This window comes from Brachionichthys hirsutus, chromosome 5, assembly GCF_040956055.1.
Source record: "Brachionichthys hirsutus isolate HB-005 chromosome 5, CSIRO-AGI_Bhir_v1, whole genome shotgun sequence".
Taxonomy (NCBI): domain Eukaryota; kingdom Metazoa; phylum Chordata; class Actinopteri; order Lophiiformes; family Brachionichthyidae; genus Brachionichthys; species Brachionichthys hirsutus.
In genome coordinates, this window is record NC_090901.1 from 1,938,919 (window position 1) to 1,962,630 (window position 23,712).

General features: G+C 41.3%; 1 protein-coding gene across 1 annotated transcript in view; it reads left to right on the top strand.

The window, feature by feature from the left end:
- The window catches only part of shank3a (SH3 and multiple ankyrin repeat domains 3a), a 73,957-nt gene that overhangs the window by 37,718 nt on the left and 12,527 nt on the right, over window positions 1-23,712 (top strand). The window contains exons 12-17 of the mRNA XM_068739053.1: window positions 4,728-4,909; window positions 5,306-5,329; window positions 12,071-12,184; window positions 20,667-20,742; window positions 22,417-22,499; window positions 23,423-23,547. Of these exons, the coding sequence (XP_068595154.1) occupies window positions 4,728-4,909; window positions 5,306-5,329; window positions 12,071-12,184; window positions 20,667-20,742; window positions 22,417-22,499; window positions 23,423-23,547 (604 nt within the window). The remainder of the gene's footprint in view (window positions 1-4,727; window positions 4,910-5,305; window positions 5,330-12,070; window positions 12,185-20,666; window positions 20,743-22,416; window positions 22,500-23,422; window positions 23,548-23,712) is intronic.

Consider the following 23,712-nt stretch of genomic DNA (forward strand, 5'->3'; position numbering starts at 1 on the left):
CAGATGAGAGGCGGCTAATTATGAACGCCATGCGTACCAATTGAGGACTGGCGAGCTTTAAATGTGTGTATACCAATTTGTTTGACAGGAGAAGAGCATGAGAGACAGAACGTGTTGTGAAATTGGAGGTGTGACTGATGTCAGTGGATGAACCATTCAGTTCATAACAGCTTGTCACTTGACTGATGCATAAATTCGCCATCGTAGTTGTGCTGCTGGGCTGCTGGAACAAATGTGCTTCTTTGTACACTGGACCATTAGACAAACTGCACGGTAAACTACGGCTCTGATCACATCTCAGATAACTGGTGGTTTACCGACATTTGGTTTGTTAAAGTTTTTATTACTATAATATGTCAGAGGGAGACAGCCCACTTGCAACTTATAGCTAATGGTATTTCTGGATGCTGCACACTGTTTGGGTGAGAGAGACACATTTCTGAGAGGGGAATTGCATTCCAGACGCACCTCCAGCTGTACTCCCATCTCCCTCTCCGACCCTCTCGACACGTCACTCCAGCAATCAGACGCTCTCTCTGCCTCTTTCATTTGAGCCACATACACACAGTGTTAACCCTAGTTTAACTCACATAACACTCACAGATCACATAGCATGAAACAATAGGGTGTAATGTCGGTGTTCCCTCTTTCTGTCACATGTTGTGTTCCATAATGACAACATATTTAGAACAAAACAAAGTGAAGAAGAGAAAGAAAGAGGCCAGGTTTCCTGTATCTGCTGTGTCATGCCCTACATGGCCTTCTATATTCAGCATAAGAAGTGAAATATATTTTTCATTGGGCTTTACCCATTCACCAAGTATTAAAGTGAGGTATAAGCATAATTGTCTCCAAAAGAGCAGCTGGTCCATATGGCCAGAACCTTCACCTCTCTCGGTTCCATCGCTGACCTTCTGTTTGTGCCGATGGTAACTCTGGAGGCACTGTGGATTCCAAGGGAGTGTGAAATTAGCTTGGCCAGTCAACAGCTCACCTAACAGCAGACACCAGCAAGTTCCTGTGGCACTCGCCATTGTTTCAACTTTGCCGGATAAAAATGAAGCGGTGAAGGGTGAAAAAGGTAGGCCGGGCTTCAGCAGAAACCTCAGGTAGAATTCCGATAGTCCAGGACAGCGTGACTCATTAAGACTAGATCACAGCTGGAAAGAAAAGATCATGAACACAGATTAAAGCATACAACTGGTAAAGAATCTCTCCAACTGCTGTTGGTTATCATACTTGAGATAATTTGATGAATGTATTTATGACTGTAATAAGAGGTTAATGTGATACTTACTCTGATATGCTCTCGCAGTAATATGGTATAAATATGGATTAGCACTCATCAAGATGATATTTGTCAGTGTCAGTGCCTGAAATGGTGATGTTTGTCTCTACAAACCTTTATATGGAGCTCGATTCCGATTGAAGTTGAAATTGATTACACGTGACCTAAATAGCTAATGCTCAAATCTTTGTGAAGCAGAAATCATCCATTTTCAAATAGACTGTTATCTAATGACGTTATTCTGTGCTACCGAGTGAGCAGAGCTCACCACCACCACCTTGATATCATAAACACTTCCACATGAGACAAGAAAGAGCAGAAGATCACATATCCACTCAAGTGCAGTAAAGCAAGGACAGGCAGATTATCATTAAGATGCAGTGTGATGCTGATTACGACTGCGTGTATAATGCGCTCAACTCACCTTTGAGAGCTGGGCCATTTGACCAAAAAGTAATTCAGCTGAGAATGCAGTGCAATCATGTGAGAAAAGGCTACGCTGAAGCTGCTTATTTTGATACCATCTTTCTAAATGGCATTTCATGACATTTCCAGTTGCATCTTCAGAGTCATGCAGATACTTCACAGAGTTTGACTTCTAAACTGAGGCAGCCAGACTCATTATCATCCTGCTCAAATGTTAACCTGTCTTTAGTGGACAAATATTTGATGGCTGTCATGCCCACTTTATTGGATTTAAGAGTTCAGATAAATGCCATTTATCTGGATAAATATCAAGTTTGGTCCATTTTCAGAAATCACTGATAAAGTGGTGAAGGAACATAATGTGAAAGGCTAAACTGAAGCTGAATTGTTTGTTCTTGGTGGTTCTGTGGAACAATCTTACATGTTGTGTAGTACAGGATACTTAACACTTGGGTTTTTTTTAAATCAAGCTTTTGATATATATTTTGATGTTTACCAGTTCAAATGGCAGTGTGTGTCACAAACCTCATTCAGTAGTGGTAGTATTTTTGTTACTGTGGTCATTTCAAAATGTGAAAAATCACAGTTATTAAAGGGTCCAATATGCACTCTCGCACAAAATAAGATGAGATGAGATAAGATATTATATTCCTTTATTTGTTCCGCAAGGGGAAATTCCAAAAATATCTTCTGGATCTAATCCAGTATAAGGTCAGGAACAAATATTCAATTTTAAGATTGAAAACCCCATTTAATGATTAAAAAGAACAATTTCTAACCTTTAGATGATGATCCGGATCACCATGTGGATGGTGTAAATCAAATTACGAGGGGAATGAGCTGCCTGGCGGAGGTTTGCGTTCTCCGAGTGCTTTTCTAGTTGTAGTTTTTTATATGTGGCCATTCAAACATCTTTCCCATGTTAAAGTGCAGAGATAAGTTTTATAGGGATCTTGAGAGACACAAACAGTGTATTAAAGATAAGAAGAGAGCAGAAAATATCTCCACCCCTCTTGTCAAACATGGATAACATGTGCATCATCACCTCATCTGCAGGGGGCATCACTGCTAAAGCTGTGTGCATGACCTCATAGTAGATGTGGAGCATTGGAAAGGTGTGAACACAGATATGAGTCAATGAAGTAAGTACCGCTTAAGGGACCAGATGCTTTGGCTGCCTGTGTCACTTTGTGTGCCACTCAAGCCCCTGCTTCCTGAGCCCGCCCTCCTCTTTGCTTTGTGCACAGATGATTTCCAGTGCCGGAGCTTAGACATTAACATGCGGCAGCCACCCAGGCCCCACAGTCCCTGTGGTAATTGGAAAGCCGTCAGCAAGCCGTTGTTTCGATGGAGAACGCGACAAGGGAAGAATGTGTGAGAAAAAAGAGACCAAAAAAAGCATGAAAGAATTGAAAAAAAGACTCTGAAAAAGTGAGGGAAGGAAGGGGAAAGGGCATGTGAGGCTGCAATCAGGTGCATAAAAAAATGAAAGCTGTTACAATGTGCTAGGGGAGAAATGGCAAACGATGGACAGATTTTAAAAGCTGGACGGAGAGGTGTGAAAGGGTAGATTTTTAATCTTTTAATACAATGTGGCAAATAATAGGATTAAAGCGCTCATAATGAATTACCTCGTTATCTAATCAATTACACATCATATAATGGAGGTAATGTAAATTGTTATATGTATATGTCATGAATTTATTTTATCGCATGCATTCAGGGTTCACGCCAAAATAAGCAGCAGAATAATGCTGAATGCAACTTACACAGCGGTCGCAAAGTGATGAATAAAGACCATGCGGAGCTTATCCAGTGCTGTAAGAGAATTCACCACAAGGAGAGAGAGAGAGAGAATGTGATGCGAAGAAATGTACAGAAGAGAAATAAGACGATGACATGGAAGTAAGAGAAGGAGCCAAAGGACGGGATTTAAGGCAATGGAAAACAGGGAGGAGCAACAATTAAACCAAATGGGCTGGAGCTTTCCCCCCCGCCCCACTGCACACACACACAGAGACAGTCACACACCGGCACGGACACAAACACACGCATACTGACGCATGCACATTCATAGGCAGACGGGCAGAAGGACATCAATCGTGCTCTGGGACTGTGTGTGTCAGCGATGTGTTAGCGACAGGCTGGTGGTAGCGTATGCCATGCTAGCAGCGGTGCAATGCCAGCAGGAGTGGAGGGGGTTGTCTGTGTGTGAGCCTGTGCACACGGCTAGGATGCACACAGACGGCTTGGAGTGTGCGTGTGAGCGAGCCATCAAAGGGGAGGGGAGCCATGAAGCGCAGAAGAAGCAGCATCAGTAGCAGCAGCGTTGCCACAATGTGCATGAGTGTGTGTGAGTGAATGAGCGTGTGTGTGTGTGAGGGGTGGCGGGGAGGGGAGAGGCAGACACGGTAGGACTCCTGGGACAAGAAGCCGGAGTCGGGGAGCAGACCCAACCTCGTTCCTCCACAGCAGGAGAACCAGGACCCAAGGACGAGGCAGGATTATTATCCCAGGCGGGTGCAGCTGAAACCGGGGACACACGGGGGGACCACTGTCCTTCTCTGGAGCCCGCTGCTGGAACCCTAACTCAGGATGTGCTCGACTCTGGAAGGGGGGCGTCCAGACAGATCTGACAGAGGAGGAAAGAGTGTAGTGCATCGTACTGTCAAACATGTCGGCATGTACCTCGGGTAGGATGCGGGAGAGAGGGAAGAGATAGAACGAGAGGATACTGTGTGTGCTATCAAGGAAAGAAGAGAGGGAAGCTGTAAAGGAGGAGGGGGTGGAGTGTTTGGGAGGAGGGTACGCTACTCTCCTCTCATGCCTCTCCCATGGAACACTGACTATTGATGAGTGGCAGGCTCTGGGACTCAATGAATCATTCCCTCTCCACCGTAACGCCCAAGGGGGGTCACCCGGTCGCTGTCCCGCTGACGACCATGTCTGTGACCACAGGCTTCAGTTACCAGCTCCCTGGACTCACAACAGTAACATATGTGTTTGTTTACAGTCCCGGCTCAGTGCAGAGAGATCCGAGCCCCCCTCATCACACCCCTCCAATGCTGACAGGCCCCCGCGGGCCCAAACGTAAACTCTACAGTGCTGTCCCAGGACGCACCTTTATCGTGGTCAAGCCCTACGCGCCACAGGGGGAGGGGGAGATCCAGCTGAACCGAGGCGAGCGAGTCAAAGGTAGGTTGGCTTCTTTTATCTGTTTGCTACAACTTGTGGCATTCTGTACTTGATGGAAATGTTCTATCGACGCTGCTGATGTTTTGGATCTCCTCTAAACTTCATGGCTACATGTGCATTTCATAACTTTTTTCCTGCATAATATAAAAACCCTATACCTTCATATGCTGTCATGCTTTACACACATGGAAACAACGGCGTTATTCCTCTGTCTTTTCGACAGCACAGACAATCAGGAGGTCACTGAAGGCGGGAGTCATTTCGGTGCTTGCTTCTGCTATGCATTGCGAATAATCATTTCATTCACTTCAATGCGATTTTTTTTTCTGTTTTACACAGAGTGGCTTCGCTTTCATGTGTTTGTGTATTTTTGTCTCCATCCATGCTTCACTCAAGACTATGACTGTAATGACGTAGAAGGTAAACTCCATAATATTCTTCTCGCTCTGTATCTCTTCCATATCCTTCGGTGTGTCGACCCTGCACCCACGGTGTAGTGTTTAGTTCCTGCTCCTGTTTGAATCCTCTTGATGTATATTTAAGGAGAAAGCATGCGAATTCAAACAGGTCCCCTGTGAATTTGGTTGTTGGTCTGCAGACACAATTTGTGACCTAGTGGTTTCCCCTTAACATCCAAATGTTTCTCTCCCTCCTCTTATCACCTGTCCACAGATACCCACCTCCACATTGACCCACACTACCTCCTGCCACTTCACATAACAGCACCGTGGATCAAACCCACATTAGGTTAATGGAGCCAGTTCCTTCTCGTCCTTAGAAAGGTCAGGGGGGGGAACAGCAACACTCATGCTGAGACCTCTCATGTTCCCTTCTGATCTGGCACAGGAAGTGCAGATTAAGGGTCAATGTGGGCCTCTGTTACATCACACTCCGTTTCCAGAAACGTTCAGTGGCAAACAACACACAATCATTCTAGACTGATACCCCCCCCCTCTAGTTTTCTGTCCTTTACCTTTTTAAACATGAAGAGATGTTTCCTGTGGGCTTCCTCCTGTATCCTTTGATGCATCTTTTTCCTGGTGATAGGTGTGTATTACAGCTTTAACCCTAACCATAGTACTTAAACAGATGATAAACTAAACAGTTCTGGCTGAGCAATTCCAACGGTTTATTTTCTGTCAGTGCAGCAAAATCCATAACCTTTCCACAAATGTGAACACAGGGTTTTGCCATTCTTTCATGTTCGCCACAAAGGAAACAAGCTTACAATCTCATGGCTGCCAGCAGCATGGCCAAGCCAGAATAACCATCTGGCTCTGTTATGCACCGGTAACCACCATGACCATTACTGCGTCTGTACTCCTGGAATGTATACTGACGACTGCATCACTGATGATGGCAACTCGTTGATGAGCAGCAAGTTCAGATTCAAGCTAAAAGGTTTCATAGGGAACCGGTTTATGAAAAGTCACCATGATTGTGTTGCTTTACTCAGACGTGCCTCAATCCAAAATAAGTCATGTGCCTTTTCCCTTCACTGATTTAATCTGATCTATTCATACGGATGTGCATCTTTTGAAAGGACACTTACCGGTACTATTACCATTGTGACTAAACTGTGCCGTCATTACACGGTCAATCGTAAGGACCCATCCACAGTCACACACGAAAACATTGACACGCGTGTAAACACCGGTTCAAACACACAGGTGTAAAGGTGACACATAGGGACACAAAAACACTTTCAATGGCACAGATGTGTGTATCAACATGCCCCCCCACCCCCCAGTGGGAGCATTAACAGCACATTCAGGACATTCTTCACCTAAACAAGGTGACGCATTTAAGAGCAAGCTTCGGTAACAATGCATTACATCTCGCATTCACCAGCACACACCACATACACCTTTCCCAAACGCCATTATAAATCTTGCAGACAGCCATGAAAATGAAACCAGCACAAGTAATGTTGAGATTAGACATTCACAAACATGATTAATGGGGTTTGGCCGCACCCAATGTGTGCAGAATATTAACACTGCTATGGGCATTGGAGTATAGTTGGACCAGTTAAATCATGGATGATTCCAGTACACCTTTGTGCAGGTTCAGAAAGCTTACTGGCTCAATGATTGTGTTTGACACTTGTCACCTTGACTGACTGTTAAGGCATCTGCTTCTCTTCCTGTTAGCCATTATCAGCTTCGGATGACTTAATTAGACGAGTCTGACTGGCAGTTGTTTGATCTTGACTGTGTAATGTTTCTTTGTATGACTGTTTCTCAGTATGAGGTATGTATGGGCACCTTGCCATTTACATCGTGAAATATGTGCGGATTGTGCATGTGGTTAAGTGTATATCTTTTTCTTTTGTGTGTGTGTGTGTGTGTATTCACACTTAAAAATTAATTTCTCACAATTAAGGTAAATAGCATCCTTCGTTTATTCATCCACCATGTGTACAAACATCCAAGGCACATATTTCCACCTCCCTTTACTGCCCATATTCCATGCCCAAACTGTAGGGTGCACCCAACCCAACGATTTTCACACACACCCTTTCAATAAAATTAAAACTCATGCTTTCCTAACATTTATGTGACTTAATGCCAACTAGAAACACAAAAAAACAGCACCAACAGAGTTAACTATATGAACGTCAACATCCATATGCACAATGTATAGCACAAGAAAAAGTCAAGGCTGAACTGTGCGACTCAAAATGTAAGCAACAGGCATTTTCTGCCCCCACAGTGATCCATATGTTGCAGCTGTGGATGAGAAAATGTTCTTGTAAAGGTCTTGTCCTTACCAGATAATATGACATCTAACAAGTTCTAACACATTTTGAAAAGCCTTGTGTCTTCATCTCTTTTTGTTTAGCTCTTTCTTCAAATGCAGACAGAAGCTTCCTGTAATGGAAATCAATCAAACCAGAATGGATTCAGTTTCCCTCAAGATTACCCCCTGTTATTAATGTTCTCAAATTCATCCCCATGGCGACTATCAAACTCAATTCCCTACAACGATCACATGCTACATCAGTTCTAACCAACATTTTTGTCATGTAATAATATGTAGCAGAGGCTGAAGCGTGGGCACCGGCCATCTCATTACAGTTTGTTCATCAAACATCATCACTTATGTGATGTCAATCAAATGATCAGGGGTGTGATTAATAACTCCACAACAAACAATCTATCACTGATCTGTTTAAAATCAACAGATCAATGGTTTGTCTACAGCTAATGGATAGCTGGCACACGCTAAAGAAGGACTCAAGTTTTGTATTTGTTCTTTTCTGGCTTGTGCATGCATCTGGCCATGATTTACTTATGCTTGCATATTAACAGAAATGTGTTTGAAATGGTTTGATCCTATTTGTTAGGCAGGCTTTTATGTGACAAACAAAGAAGGGGAGCCAAGATGAACTATCAGGGCTACTATTACAATGCCAGTTCTATTTTTATCTCCAGCTAAGGGCTGATGGAGAAGGAAAGAATGGGAAGTGAGAAAGAAAGTAGAGCAATGCAATATCGCTCCCCTGAAGCCTGGAACGGAGGGAGAAGATGAAAAGAGACAAGAGAAGGAATCCCGTCCTCAGAATTCGCTTCTCTCCTCTCTTCCTCCTCCTTCCACTACAGTTCACTGAACTTCTGCTCAGCCTTTTCTTTCTGAGGCCCTTTCCCTTTTGCCCACTACTCCTTTTGTTTGCTGTCATTCACAGAAAACCCATTTCTCATTGTCTTTATATATACCGTATATAAATCCTGTCCGCCATCCTCTCTCAGAGGACTCAAGTTTTTATTGGCGCTCTACTTCATTCAGATGTGGTTTTACTCTTGGGTCCTGTTTCTAATTTCTCAAATCACCTGCGCTTTCCCTTTAAAATCACATGTATCCCGTTCTCCTTCCAGAATGTTTGCATGTATTCTCTTGCTTTTATATTAGATGAAATAATGAACATCCCTCCTGCACTACTGTACACAGCCCTGCTATGTGTGAGTGTATCTCAGCCTACATAGGTGTGTGTGTGTGTGTGTTGTGTTTCATGAAGATGAAACTTGGCTCTCTCTATTACACTGAGTTGAACTGAGGTTTAATAAAGAGTGTAGGGATCCAAATCTAATAACAACTCCACTCTGGTTAATGGAATTCTTTGCACACCTTCATACACACACGTGTAAGCTGATATACAGTATGTGCTTTATATTCAGGGATGATTGACTCAGCATGTTCTGTATAATCTCAATCCTTATAAAATTCAAACATATTTATACGCATCAACCTCGTCTTTGAAACTGTCGAATGTTTGCGCTTCCCAACCCTCTTGAGCTGAAATTGACTGTCACTGAAGAGAAACAGAGCAAATGGACATGCGGAGCACTGGGAATGGAATGAACAGCAGGGAGCAGCAACGGAATAGTAAAAATTAAGGTAGCCTGTGTTTTGTCACACAGCTCCTCTTTTGAACCATTTAAATGTCTGTGTAAACTCATTAACAACAGCACAACAACATTTACCAATTACCTAACAAACCGCTGCCATCCATTTGATCTGTTTCACTGTGTTTCCATGCTAGTGTGTCTCTAGTATGCATTTGTAAAATTTACTGTCTGTCACTGGAAAGATGAATAATTTATCGCTGCCTAAACACTCAGTTAAAAAGTGGAAAAATGACAACGAATGTATATTAGCGTGGATCACTTAAATGCAAAGCATTATTAGAATGCAGCACCGAGATAGACAAGCTTTTCAGTGGTGCCATGACAAAGCTGTAAGAGAACGACTAATCATGCAAGTATCATATTACTATTCTCTTCATCCTTTAAAAATAAATTCCAATATTTATGTTTGGTTCATGGATAGTGTCGCTGGTGAGCCACAATTTATCTGTGTTGTTTACAGACGATACAATATAAAATCCGGTCCCAGTGGTTTATGGAAATCAAGATGTATTTTGGCTTTGGCAAGTGTTCCATGGCATCCCTATCTGAATAAGTGTGAGTGCATCAGTGGCAGAAAGCCATCAGCCTCTTGCAGCACAGCTGCAGTCTTTGTCTGTTCCTGCAGGAAAAATACAGGAGTCCCAGTATTACCTGTGAGAAATATATCAGTTATTCCAAGCATTCTCCCTTCCTCGCACCCATTCTCTGTAATCTTACATGTGTCTGCCTTTGTTTGTTGACTTGTCATACACTCAAACGCGCAATCAGAGAAGGCAAAAATGAGTGAGTCAGCTCAAAGCAGTGGAGCAAAGCAAAGCAAGAATTAAAATGAGATATGCTACACACATAGTCAAGAAAGGATGCATCGAAGCTTGCAGGCAGAGTATAAATAGCTCTGCATGCTCACTGATGCTATTTTTAAATCAGTTACTGTGACTTACTAGACCAAGGTCAGACATTATAAAGAAACAGGCATGCCCCAGCATGTGTGTACACACACGCATGCACATGCACACACTTTTTTACCAACACAATTCAAAAACATTGATTTGTTTTAAAGAAAATTTAAAATTATTTACTTATTTACTACTTACTTCTTGTAAATAAGATCTGTTCACTGGCAAGCCCATATAATTATTTACACAATCAAGCATACATGTCATTCTCATTGGATGTTCACCTGTAAGATCCTAAAGATTTACCCAAAAGAAAAAGAAACGTGCAGAATAAACTAACTAAACCCTAAAAGGAGCATAAATTCATGACGTTAATAAAAACACATCAAGCTTCAGATTAGAGACGGAATCACCTTTGTGAGAGTCAACCATTGAGACAAACTGATGCTGTTCTAGAGGACAGCAAAAAACTGTCTATAGCCATGTGTGGAATGACGTGTGTGTTCAGGCCTGGGGACATATGCTGTGTCTTTGCTCTCTGGTTATCCTGCAGAAGTGATTATGAATCAGCGTGTGGCAACTCACTTCTTCAGTGCCGGAGTAATGACAGGCCTGACCAGTTGTTGTTGCAGCAGAGGGGAAATGTGGTGCCCAGCTGGAGTGTTGATTGCATTATGGAGTGTAATGCTTTTCAGTTAAGACCCAATAGACCTACTTAGAGAGTTGAACAAAGTTGCGTTTTAATTCATATTTCTTTGTTTTTATTGTTTTGGTATGGACAGAGACTGAATCTAAGTCTCCTTGTTCATCAGGAGCCATTGGGTGCGCATGTGACTGTCTCTCAGCTGATGGTGATCATCCCCATTGAGGTTGAGGTTGAGGCTTCTCTATTCCGTTGGAGAGTCTCTGAAGAGTCAACACCATCAGTTGTCTCTCTGTGTTTTGTGTTTCTGTGTCCGTCTGGGTTGACCGTGTTAGAAATAAGATTTTCTTTTATGTTAGAGGAAATAATATGGTGTCAAAGTGAAATGTTAAAGTCCTTCAACTAATAATATATTGGTTGGCATTTAATACTACTATAATGTCACTTAAGGTGGAATTCAGTTGGCTTCTTCTCGTGTCCCAGCTCACATCACCTCATTTAGCAGCCTGGCTACGGTCTGCAACATCATACCACTGTATCCCAGCAACCAGTTGAGAAGAAGGGCTTGTTCAGGCAAAGCTTCAGTTCCGTCTGGAGAGCTCAGTGGTGTGTGTGTGTGTGTGTGTAATGCATTTTGTAAAAATGAACATGTTGCCTGAGTCCTTCGGGGAAGATCAATATCAACTCTACATTTGTCTGTAATTACCACAGCGGAACGTAAAAGGAATCTCGCTTTGTCCTTCTCGCCCCGTGTTTCTCTTTAACCATTCTTGCTTCATTTCGTAGGCTCGTATGTTTTTTCTCTGACATTTTTCCTTTACATTTGAATATCTCAGACTGCCTCTCTCTATATTTTTTATGTGAAAGTCTTTCACTGAAAGAAAGACATTAAAGCCCATATTTCCTAAGCACCTCTGTACGGTACATTAGGTACAGACCAATATGTTCTGTCTTGTATCATTATTCCTGTGTATTTGTGAAACAAAAATCTTTATCTGTCTCTCTCTCCCATTTCCTTTCCACGCTCCATTATAATCCATGAACCCAGAATATAAAAACCTTAATTCTTTACTTTGCCACGTGGCCCTTTGTCCTTCTGTGTTTTCTTTTCAAGGGTCTGCCAGGTTCACACAATGATGACATCTAGACTTGTTTTATGATAATCTAATATTTGACTAACTGAGTTGCTTACTACCCTTTCTCTGTGTGCCAGTTCTAAGTATAGGGGAAGGAGGATTTTGGGAAGGCACGGTCAAAGGAAGAACTGGCTGGTTCCCAGCAGACTATGTGGAAGAAGTTCAGATGAGGCAGTATGATCCACGATTAGGTAAGGCATCTGCATTACCGCCAATGTTGTTTTGACCCTATCTCTGTCCATGGTGCTGAAAAGGAAAGTCCTTTTTAAATGTTGTCAAAGTTTTTGTTCATGGATTAATATGAAATAAGCAAACAAAAGAACTAAAATGACAGCCAAAATGCATGTTTATCTTATATTAGATAATCTCAAATTAGAAAACTTTATTATTCCACACCCATATGCCACCAAATCATGATAAATATGGACACAAATCATGGATTTAACAATGTTTTTTCTCAAAATGCTTGAATTAGTTTTTATAATTATTACATAAATGAATTGTAATTACCCTAAAACTAAAAAATATGAATATGGTACATGAATCGATCAATATTCTTTTTGCCACTTATGTGAAGCAGTGGAAACATCCTCAGCCAGATAGTTCATGTATTAGCCAGCAACAATTCCCAGCTTATCCTGCAGTGATCCGAATGTGCTAGTCAGATGACACCCCTGAATCAAACAAGCATATCCATTTATCCCCTCCATTTATATATTTCTAGCATATATTCCTGGCCATTTTTCTTAAAATTGATCATATCCTAGTAATTTGAATATTTCTCTTAAATCTTAACATGTTGCTTTAGTAACAAAGAAATATGATGGGTGTAAAAAAAAAAACAGGTATGGAAAGCATTATGAATGTCCAGGAATGTCCAACCAATAATAATAATCATCATCATCATCGTTGTTGACATCATGAAAGAGGACAGCATTAGAACTGTAAATCTGTTTAAAAGGCAATATTTTCAAAATTATTTTGTCTGGATAATTGTCTACATTAAAAAAAATACTGGATGATGAATAATTTAATGATTTAAGTAAATACTTACAGTTGGATTACAGCAGATTATTGGAATCACTGCACACATTATCCCTTGATTTACAGATGACATATTTCCATTGATGTGGACTTGGACACATTAATCTGAGGCATTAATGATATAAATGGTCACTGTCTGAGAAAATGTATTAAATGTAGCAAGTATGAAAACATCTCCCTAACTTGTGTTTGTCTTGCATCTCCTGAGACTGATTTCTTGAGCAATTGTAGCCCTCTCCCTTTTCAAAGGGTTGTTGAGGGATTGGGTTTACTTTTGGACAGACATGAAGCAATGATATAAAGATGGAATCTCAAAATACCCTATTTAAATGTATTGTAAGAAAAAGATAGGGGAATGTGCAAACGAAAGGGTTAGATAAAGGCAGATGGATGGCAGAGCATACGGTAAAGGACAGCACAGTGGAAATGGCGGAACATGTCTTTCAGAGAGGTCGAGAGAAAAAAAACAAGGAGAGGAAAGAAGAAAGATGGGCCTCATATTGGGCCCAACTCACTCGTAAATCCTGGAGACCCCTCTCATATACCTTGTCAAGGACTTGGATAAAAATCCTTTCCAATATCACTTCATCTGTTGATGCTGTTCCTTCGATACATATTGATTATTGCTGCATGGACCATATTTTCTTCTGTGTCCATTGCTTGGTTGGTTTGTCTGGATTATTATGCAACTGCTGATTAAATTATAATTAATTAATTAAATTTGATGTATTCATGAATTTCAAAACCTGCTGAAGCATTTCAAAGGTAACCTCATCCTCAGATTCATCAACAGTGATACAACAACAATGCAGGATAACACAGTAACACAGAGAGAGAGAGAGAGAGAGAGAGATAGTTTATTATCCAAAGGCAATCATTGAGGCGTCACTGACAGTTAGGGAAATACGTCTCAGCCTAGTAAAGCAGGAAAGACAGTTCTGTCTACAATTCAGTAACCCAAATACTGCCGCTTTTCCCCCTTTCTTTTTCTTTTTTCTCTGCCAGTATTACCCATGAGCCGTGACTCTGTGAGTGCTATCCCTCTTTGTCTATCTCCGACTCCATCCCTTTGCTCCCTTCTCTGCCAGCTTTGAAAGAGCTATGGTGGGCATGGGGGAAAGAACGAAACATTGTATGATTGGAAAAATTTGTTTCAGTGTGAGAAGCGAGAGGGGGTGGGAAAAGGCAGCTCGAGACAGAGCGAAGGGGAAAGAGAAAGGAAGGAGGTGACCATGTGGAAAAAGGCTTAGTTTAAACCATCAGTGAATCTCTCAGCTGTGATTTGTCACCACACTTCATTCCCTCTGCCTTGAAGGCCAACTGCTGCCAGCACTTCATATTAAACAAGTGCTGGAGGGGACCGAGAGTGGGAGGAAAGACAAATACTATGTTTAGAGGTTAAGAGGAACGAATAGGAAATAAGAGCGTGTGTGCAATAAATGGAGAATATGAGGTTGAAAAGTCCATGGATTGAAATAATAAATACATCAATAGTTGATACGGTTGTGAAACCCTTCTGATTGTGTACAAATGGCTTATGTATGCTTGGGTATGTACACATGTAATCTGCAATGCTGAATATATGCTCTTGACCTTTATATTTGGTTAATAGTAGATATTTACCCATGTTTATGTTAATGAAGAGAGTAATTATGTGCACTGCTGGTCCCTTTGTAACGATGCAGGGCTAATTGCAGGGGTTACATAATTTTTAGCAATCATACTGTCAATGTTTTGGCAACATTTTGTTTGGATCAGCTCTCCATCTGAAAAACACCCAAACAAACAGCAATATGTTTGTAACATTTCAGATTTGCAGTTTATGTGTCTTAATTTTTCTCTTGGCACCCTGCAGCCTCAGAATCTCTATGCAAATGATCTCACTCTGTGATGGAATAAGGAATGCCTAATCTTTGCAATCGTTTGATATCCATACAAGCATGGAAACTTATAAATTCTCTTTGTATCCGCTCTGTTCACTTGGTCTCCTCACACCGCAGCACAGTTGAATGACTCACAGCCGCATGAATCAGCCCAGTCAGATCCAGCCTGAGCTATTTTTATCCTGCCCATTAAGAAGTTTTGGAGTGTGTCTGCACTCCCCTAGAATGCTTAAACATCAACGTTGCTGCAGCAGCTGAGACTGACATGGACAGAGGCTTGTAAAGGGAAGGCAAAGAGGGATATCGAGATGGTGCAGCGGACTGTCACCAAACGTCTCCTGGTCAAAACGGTTGAAACATCAGCAGATTTCCCCAAACAGTGGTGAATGAGTGGTGAATCTCCCACTCATGTCACATGAATCAGTCATCATCTAGTTCAGTTTCAAGACAGAATTAGCAGAATTATTTTTGGCAAAAATAAAATGTGAAATACATAAAATATTCATTTCAACATGGAAGTCATATATATATCACAATGAGCCACAGTGTCTCCTAATTGAGGCCCTGGTTCTTGTCCTTATTTTGTTGTGAATGACCTCAGCAAATCAGCAATTGTTTTTTTTATGTCTGACTGTTCAGATTGATTCACTCTGTACCTTTAATGTCCTCACAGGACACATACAAACACATAAAAGCATGCCCCTTGCAATCACAAACTACTTCCTGGTAGATTCTGTCATGGTGCAGTAACGTTGTCCACACTAGCCAGATTGCAGACAAATCATGACTTCAGTTATGAACTCTCTGACTTGTAAAATGGGGGAGTCGGTGTGCAAATTCTGGTTTCACAGAGCAGTGCGTGTGCACATGTTCTCCCTCCAGTTATTGTCTGTCTGCTGTGTTGAGTCCGCAGATAGATTAGCATGGCCAACTAGTCCATTTTATTAGAGGGGGGGCTATAAACCACAGGTTGGGTGACATGACTGATATTGAAATTTAGCTGAGTCGGTGTTATGGACTGACAGTTCATGAGGAGTCCTGCAGTAACACATCTCTCGGTGTGTGTGTGTATGTTTGTTTGTTTTGATTAGAGCAATAGCAACTATCTGTATTTTTAATCATTTGTCAGTCGAGTATGTTGAGCCATCTCTCTTCCTCTGAAGATCAGACAGAAAAGGGGAGAGCCGAGCTATAAAGAACTCCTGACTGGGCATGAGTAATTACACGCCTGCCAGGTTGTCCCTGTTTTCTCATCCTCTATATTTCACTTGAGCTCCCGTCATCTCTTTTACAGCAACACTCCCTGATTTCTCCCGTTGAGTTGGAGAATGCAATTTATGAAAAAAAATGATATTAATAATTCTGATCAGTTCAGTTCAAAGATTTGTTATTAACTGACTGTTAGTAACGGTATACAGTTTGTATAAAGCTTGATGGATAAATGGCTTGTCTGCATGAAGTGTCCTGCAGTAACACCGGAAAGAACAAATAAATATGTTTTATTTTGTTCACAAACGCAGAATATAATTTACTTAAAATATTTACACAAATCCTCCTTTAGGCTTAAGCGTTTAGTAGCCTTAATCCAGAAGGCTATTTATAGGTTAAGTTTCATAGAAGCTTGCTGATTCATTCAATCGTTGACATTGAGGATCTAGTCTTTGTCATCCAGGTTGAGATTTACTGCTACCTCTTTCTTATACCTGTTTATTTCAGACTGTGTGCACCAGAGTGCTTGTCTTGACCTTCCTTAGCAGACATGTCGAGATGAGTTGTCACATTGTTTGAAAAGCCAGTTTAGTTGTCTTATTGTCTAAATATGACTAAATTATTCAAAGGTTCCAATTTGGCAGAGCAGAGTTATTTATAGCAGCTGGTCTCAGCCTCCGCCACTTACAAGATAACAACGAGCTCTCTGAAGACACTACAGCAAACCAACGATGAGGACGAGGAAGAGGAGACAGAGAAAGACAGACAGCTGAGGAAGAAAGATGTAGAATGTATGCTGGAGGTCTTTGCTTGAGGCTGAAACAGATTGGGACAATAAAATACAGTCTTCAGTGCTGCTACTCCTTCAGGAAGCCTTCGACTGTCACAATAGAGACCTTGAAAAGGAAAATGAAGTCGAGAATGTTAAATGATAGTGTTGAAGATCCTCTGTAGGTAATGACGAAAGGATGGTCGTACCTGACTCTTCTATCGGTTGGACTGAAAACCGTCTGGCGAAAGATTTAAGGAGGAGGTTAGAGGAAAGAAATGGACTGTTGTCCAGTCATGGTTTCAGATTTGCCTGTGCTGTGTAGCAGAATAGACGGGGTGGTAACGGTCATCAAGGCAGGACCACCACACTCCACATGTCGTGAGCTGTACTGGGGTAAGTTACTCCCTATCCCAACTCTGTGTATTGTTCTCATGCCCGTACTTCTTTAGAGAGCGAACGGATGGTTCTTTAGTCATATCGCATGCAATGTAAATTGTATTTTGTCATATTGCATGACGTTCAATGGTATTTTGTTAGATAACCTGTAGTAAGGAAATCCATCAACTAGTTATTTCCGGGAACAAAGCGGGTCGTACTGGATCAAAACAGGTTTTGATTTACAAGCGAGAGTTTGCGTTTCTCTAAAACGTATAGTTACAGAAGTCACTAGAGACCGATGGAATAAAAGACTGTCAGTTGTCATCGATCAGCCTCTCTCTCTTCCTCTCTCTGCTGTTTAATCTGTTTTCTATCCGTCCTCCCTGTCTTTCTGCTGTAAATGTTTTCAATCTCTTCTTCACCATGCTTCACTCAGTCCTGACACCCTCCACAGCTAATTAACTACCCTACAGTTTTCTTATCATAACTATTTATAAACAGAAAGCATGATTAACAAATTTAGTTTTGCATCATATGTTTATGAAAGATAATGGCATGTGCTCTTACAGTTTAGGTTTTGTCACATTTTATATTGAATATTATCCGTCACCTCCAAAATATTACTCGCAGCTCATTTGAATTCACAATATGAACAGAACAGATTAAAAAAAAAAAGCTATTTCTTTTAGTTTTTTCTTTTGTACTGACTTTTCATTCATTTAACTGGCCTATTGTGAGCATGACTAATTGTTATTCAGGAAGGAGAAAGGAAGGTTTTCCATTCAGGAATCGTTAATAGAAAATCAAGAATAGACAGAAGAAGATGAGGATGAAAAATTAAGGTATGACATCCTTGTCCTCCATGTCTGCCTGCTTGCTGCAGCTCCTCCCCGCTGAATCTAAGGAGTAACAAATCCATTGTAAGTCTACACAAAGGGCTAAATGAATTATTTTCTTTTGCTACAAGGTTTTGGTTGCTTTACTCTCAATAGGTTTCTATGTTTTCATTGTATAGTTTTCTCAAGGTTATTGATAATATTGATAATGACACCTCTCTGTTACTTGGTCCAAAAATGAGATGACATGAAAATGTATAGTGATTGGTTGGTGACACAAACGTTAAGAGCTCTGCAGTAAAAATAAATAAATAAATGACAACCATCCTTAAAATGTAAAACTCTTAAATCCCTGACACTTCCCTTTTTATATCAAATACATTTGTTGTCAGTCGAAATGTGGAATTTCTTGCCTCCTTTGCAACAGGAAATTGCAGAAACTCACTGCAATAGAGACAGTGGCAGCTGAAGAAATGGTTCTCAAATATGTTTACCCATTATTGAAGACCTTTTAAAAAAAAACACACACACACACACACACAGCTTTGTACTTTGACCAATTTCTTCCTTTCTAGGTCTTTTGTGTGACACATTGTATTTCAAAGGTTGCCTTTACTTCAGTGGTGTCTACAGACTAATGAAAATGCCATTCTCTCCAGATCTCCCTTGTTAAGCCACACTGCAAGGCCGCCTCCTAATGCCCACTCACAGACAATCATTCTTCATATTATTCTTGAAGCGAAATTAACGCTACTGCCATATTATTTCCTGTTTCTTTACTTTGGTATATGTATTCTTCCTTGATTTGTATTGTTGTGGCTTGTTCAGCATGTCTATAGCCAAACAACTGCCAGCATGGTTTCAAATGGCAACAACTAGCAATATGTCTGATCGGCTCCAACCCAGATGTTGCAGCTCTGCAGCAGATTTGAAGATGCTTCTCTTTGTTTTATGATGCCAAAAAATGACCTCCACTTATACTGTATGCATTTTGCTATGTCTCCTGATCCTTCCCTGTGTATGAGTGTAATAGATGGAAGTGGAATTTAGGTTATCAGGATGCTATCAGGGCCCTTCCTTTACCTGCTCCGCCTCCCGGGCTATACAAAATAAGACAGCTGTGATAAATGAGACGCATTTCACATACTTGCACTGTAAAACACAGTGTGTGCGCCTCTTTTTTTTTTTTGCAGGTAGCTTTATTTATTTATTTTAACTCACTGGGATTCTTTTTGGCATCACAGACAGCAAAATAAACTGATTTGATTTGTCCGATTTGAGGGAAAGAAAGGTGGCAACACTTGTGTGCTGCTTGCAATGTTTTCATAACATCATGACCTCGGCATCTTACCAACACACCTTTAAACACAGCTACAGGAAACTGGGTGCCAAAAGGAAGATGCCCTCTGGTTGGGGGTACTCAACTATGCCCTCACTCCCGTAGAGGAGGCCTTTATCTCTGCAGGAATAAATGCTGATGTTTTCCTAAATTACAGTTCTGTCAGGATCCCTTTAGTCTAAGAAAATCACAGGGAGGTCCCCAAGAGAGCCTCTCCTTGGCAGTGTTGGGGAGTAGTGAGCAATTAAACATGTAGTTTAAACACATTTTGTAAAATATTTTTCCTTTCCTGTTACATGGCGGTTTATCTCATCCTCCATTCAGAAGAAAAGTACCTCCCAAACCTTGCGCTTTCTCCCCATTTTCTTTCTCTGCTAACTGCCATTACCTGCTGTTTAAATCTCCCAGTTGTCATTCGTGTACATGAAACGTTATCTTTAATGTTACCCCCCATGAATTTAACCCCAATTCAGTTCTACTACCCTCGCGTCTACCTAAGAAGTGGCACAGCAGTTACCACCATGCCACCTTTTTACCATTCATAGGAGGCACAACAAATACAGAACGTTCCTGCCTTGAACAGGCTGTGTAAAATGGACCATTGATTCTATGTTAAGAGCAAGGCATATAAAGCCATCAAAGTAGAATATTTAACACCTTGAATGCACATGGTACTACTTCAGAAAATAGCGCGAACCCTGCAAGATAGCTTTATTTGAGCTGCACTGCCGTGCATGAAATACTCACGTGAAAGACTTAATTATCCTTCATTGCCATGAAACACACCTTGCTAATTTGACAGACTATATAACCTGCAACGCTCTGCCCCTCTGCCTGTCATTCCCGCTGAGCCGTTTGGCACTGCCTGCGCTTTCAGCCCCCCCCAATACCCTGCAAGATATGGCCTATAACCAATATCATGATACTTTTAGGCTTTATCGTCATACAAGATATATAGCTTGATATATCTGATTTCTCCTTTAAATCACTATATAAATGTTAAATTCAACACTTTGATGACACGAGAATAATGATTTCTTTCAAGTTGAATTTGTCTTTCTTTTTGAACACTGCAGAATCGTGACAGGTGTAACACATACATTCTGATTAGATTTTGACCCAATATTTTTACATTTTGTAGCTTTTCAAGTTGATAGAATAATATTGGAGGCAGAAGATTGTTGGTTTCAAAACATTCAATGTGTTTTACAGAGACCCGAGAGGACCGCACAAAGAGACTGTTCAGACACTACACTGTGGGATCATATGACAACTTCACCTCATACAGGTACAGCCTCTTGCTTTTAGCTGGCATGCTAATGGTATGTACAGGATATGGAATCTACAGGGGTGATGAAGTCTGTGTCAGTGTTGGGGAGTCATGGAGCTGCTGCCACCAAATGGCATGAGACTGCTAGTGCACTGAGTTCAAACAGTAAAATGCACATGAAATTGGTCTGTCCTTACAAGGTGCACACACATGTAACCTATAATATATGTTCCACCTGCACACATGTGGATAAACGTTGTGTGTCACTTGGTTATGCCGAGTTAATCTGAACAGGCATTGTTACGACCCACTTTCTCAGTTTTCCATGAAATGTTAGGGTCTTGCATTCTACGTATATTTGGATCAAATGTCACTTTTGGTGCCATAGCTTCAGGTTTGGAGTATTAGCATCACATTTCTTCATACAATGTACAAGGTGAGTATCTGAACGGTAGACTGTAGAACAGAAGAACTGAACTGTAGATTTCATGTAAGCAAACAGATTCCACACAGTCAGTTTGCATATGGTGCTAATGTTAAAGCACATGAGACAAAAACACTACAACATCGTTGTCATGACACCTGGCACAGTGTTCAATGCATAATAATTTCTATACAATTGAACAGATAGCTTTTTATGAAACAAAAACACTTTGACCTCCCTCCTGCAGAAAGGTTTGTTCCAGCAGCAGCAGCAGGGATTCTGAATTGCCTTGGTAAGTCTCATAGAGTGATGTGAAGAGTAGGGTGAACGCTAATGGATATCGCAGCCACCCACTGGGCTACAATTTGAATATTCACCCTCTACATCTGCCTCACCTGTGTAACCGGTTGCCTAACAAAGCTAAAAAGTTAAGAAAAATATAAAAGTTCCGTTTCGATTGAGGTGTTCAGGCTGAAAGACTGAAGCTCGGTCCTCAGTCAAGGTGCGGTGGGAAAATACAAGTACCGGTAATTCACTGACTTCAAATGCTAATGATTGTTTTGTGATACCATTTGCATTTAAAGTGTGTCCCCTTTATAATGCGTTACTTTATGTTTCAAGTTTTATATTTAAATTGCTGTTTAATTGATCAAATAGAGTTGTTTGAGATGTATTTTTCTTTATCCGGTCATAAATGTAAATTAAAGCCATCACAGTTTAACTAATCTTTCCTGGTTTGGATGAGAAAAATGTGTAGTCTAAATGATGCTGATATTTGCTTTGCTACAGAAGCTACTTTACTAACTGCTATGCTTTGGGTTTCGTGTTCAGGCTTTTTACACAGATGCATGGCTTGGCAAGATAAAAAAATTTTTTTTGCATATGTGGAGTAGCATGCATTAACGCCATCTTAAAGCTTCCACTCTTCTACACACAAAGCAGGCGATGTTAAACCTGTATCTAAGTCATCTCTGTCCCGTTCTTTAGGTGAAGCCCTTCATAACTTCTTCAGTTCCAGTCACATCTGAGGGAAAAGCCAAAATATTGATTTGCTGTTATCCCAAAGATATCTCAGACACAAGAACTCTGTTTTTATCTTAAACTACTAGTCTAACCCAAAGGTGTGTGTGCGTGTGCGCGTGTTTCTGTCTGTCCCACTTGTGTATGCCTCTGACCAGCCTTTTTAATTGTCCTGAGCTCCCCCCCCCTCTCTCTGTGATGATGCTGTTGGATTCACGCGTGCTCTCCCTCACCTCTCTACTTCACAGCGACTATATCATAGAGGAGAAAAATGCTGTTTTACAGAAGAAAGAAAATGAGGGGTTTGGCTTTGTCCTGCGGGGAGCCAAAGGTGAGACACGAGCACACACACATTCATGTCCACTACCTGTTTTCAACATTTTATTTGTGAGAAACTGTTTGTTGATCAGAGAGTGCGACTCAGTCTGTATTGCTTCTGTTTGAGTCAACAACACGACCAGTTTCAGTCAACATTACACTCCAATGCACTCAGATGTTGTGTGTGTGTGTGTGTGTGTGTGCGCGCATGTGCATGACGCCCCATTGGTGGCGTCATCCTTGGCTGAGCTGTCGGCAGGCTGTTCCATCTGTTCCCCACACATGCTGTTCAGCTTTAGTGGAGACACTCCTCTCTCCCTTCCTCTTTTATTTCTGTCATCTTTTTTCTGTCTGTCCTTTCATTCCTCTTCACTCTCTTCCACCTCCTTCTCATCCTGCCTGCCTATTATCCTCTCCAAATATTCTTCTTATATACCTATTTCAATTTCATCTGACACCTCCTCTCCACTCATCTCCGTAGCCACACACTGATTTTGGTTGTGCACGTGCCAGCTCTCCCAGCTCGAACTGGTTACCATAGCGACCCCTCTCAGGCACCTTGCCAGGAGCCTGAATGTGCGTTACTGCTCCATCACTCACAACTATGGATCTTGTCCCACCCCACTCTCTTTTACGCACTCTGTCTTTTGCTCCTGAGTAGCCCACCATCAAAGACACACACAAAGACACACACACACACACACACACTGTCGTTCACATAATGGTCCCCTAAGAGGTGTCAGTGCTTTAACTGGATTCATTCCAATATTAAATGGACTTTGGGTGGAGCATATGCATTTATCAAATTGTGCTTGTGTACTGTACATTTGTGTGTGTGTTTGGAGTTATGCATGAAATACCCTTACATGACACTATGCAGCTACAGACTGAATTTAGTGAACAGTCCTTGGTGGTTTTCCTCCTGCACCTCCTCAGCTGAGACACCCATTGAGGAGTTCAGTCCCACCCCAGCTTTCCCTGCCCTTCAGTACCTGGAGTCTGTGGATGTGGAGGGAGTGGCCTGGAGGGCTGGTCTGAGGACAGGAGACTTTCTTATTGAGGTAATCAAGGACAGAACTTCACTTCTTTTTTGCAATTCTGCGAGGTACGATACTGTGATCCATTTGTGGATATAACACACACACATTTTCTACAAATATGAATATTTGCAGATAAATTACTGTATAAAAAATGATGATTACATTTCTAATGATGAATTGGTTGCT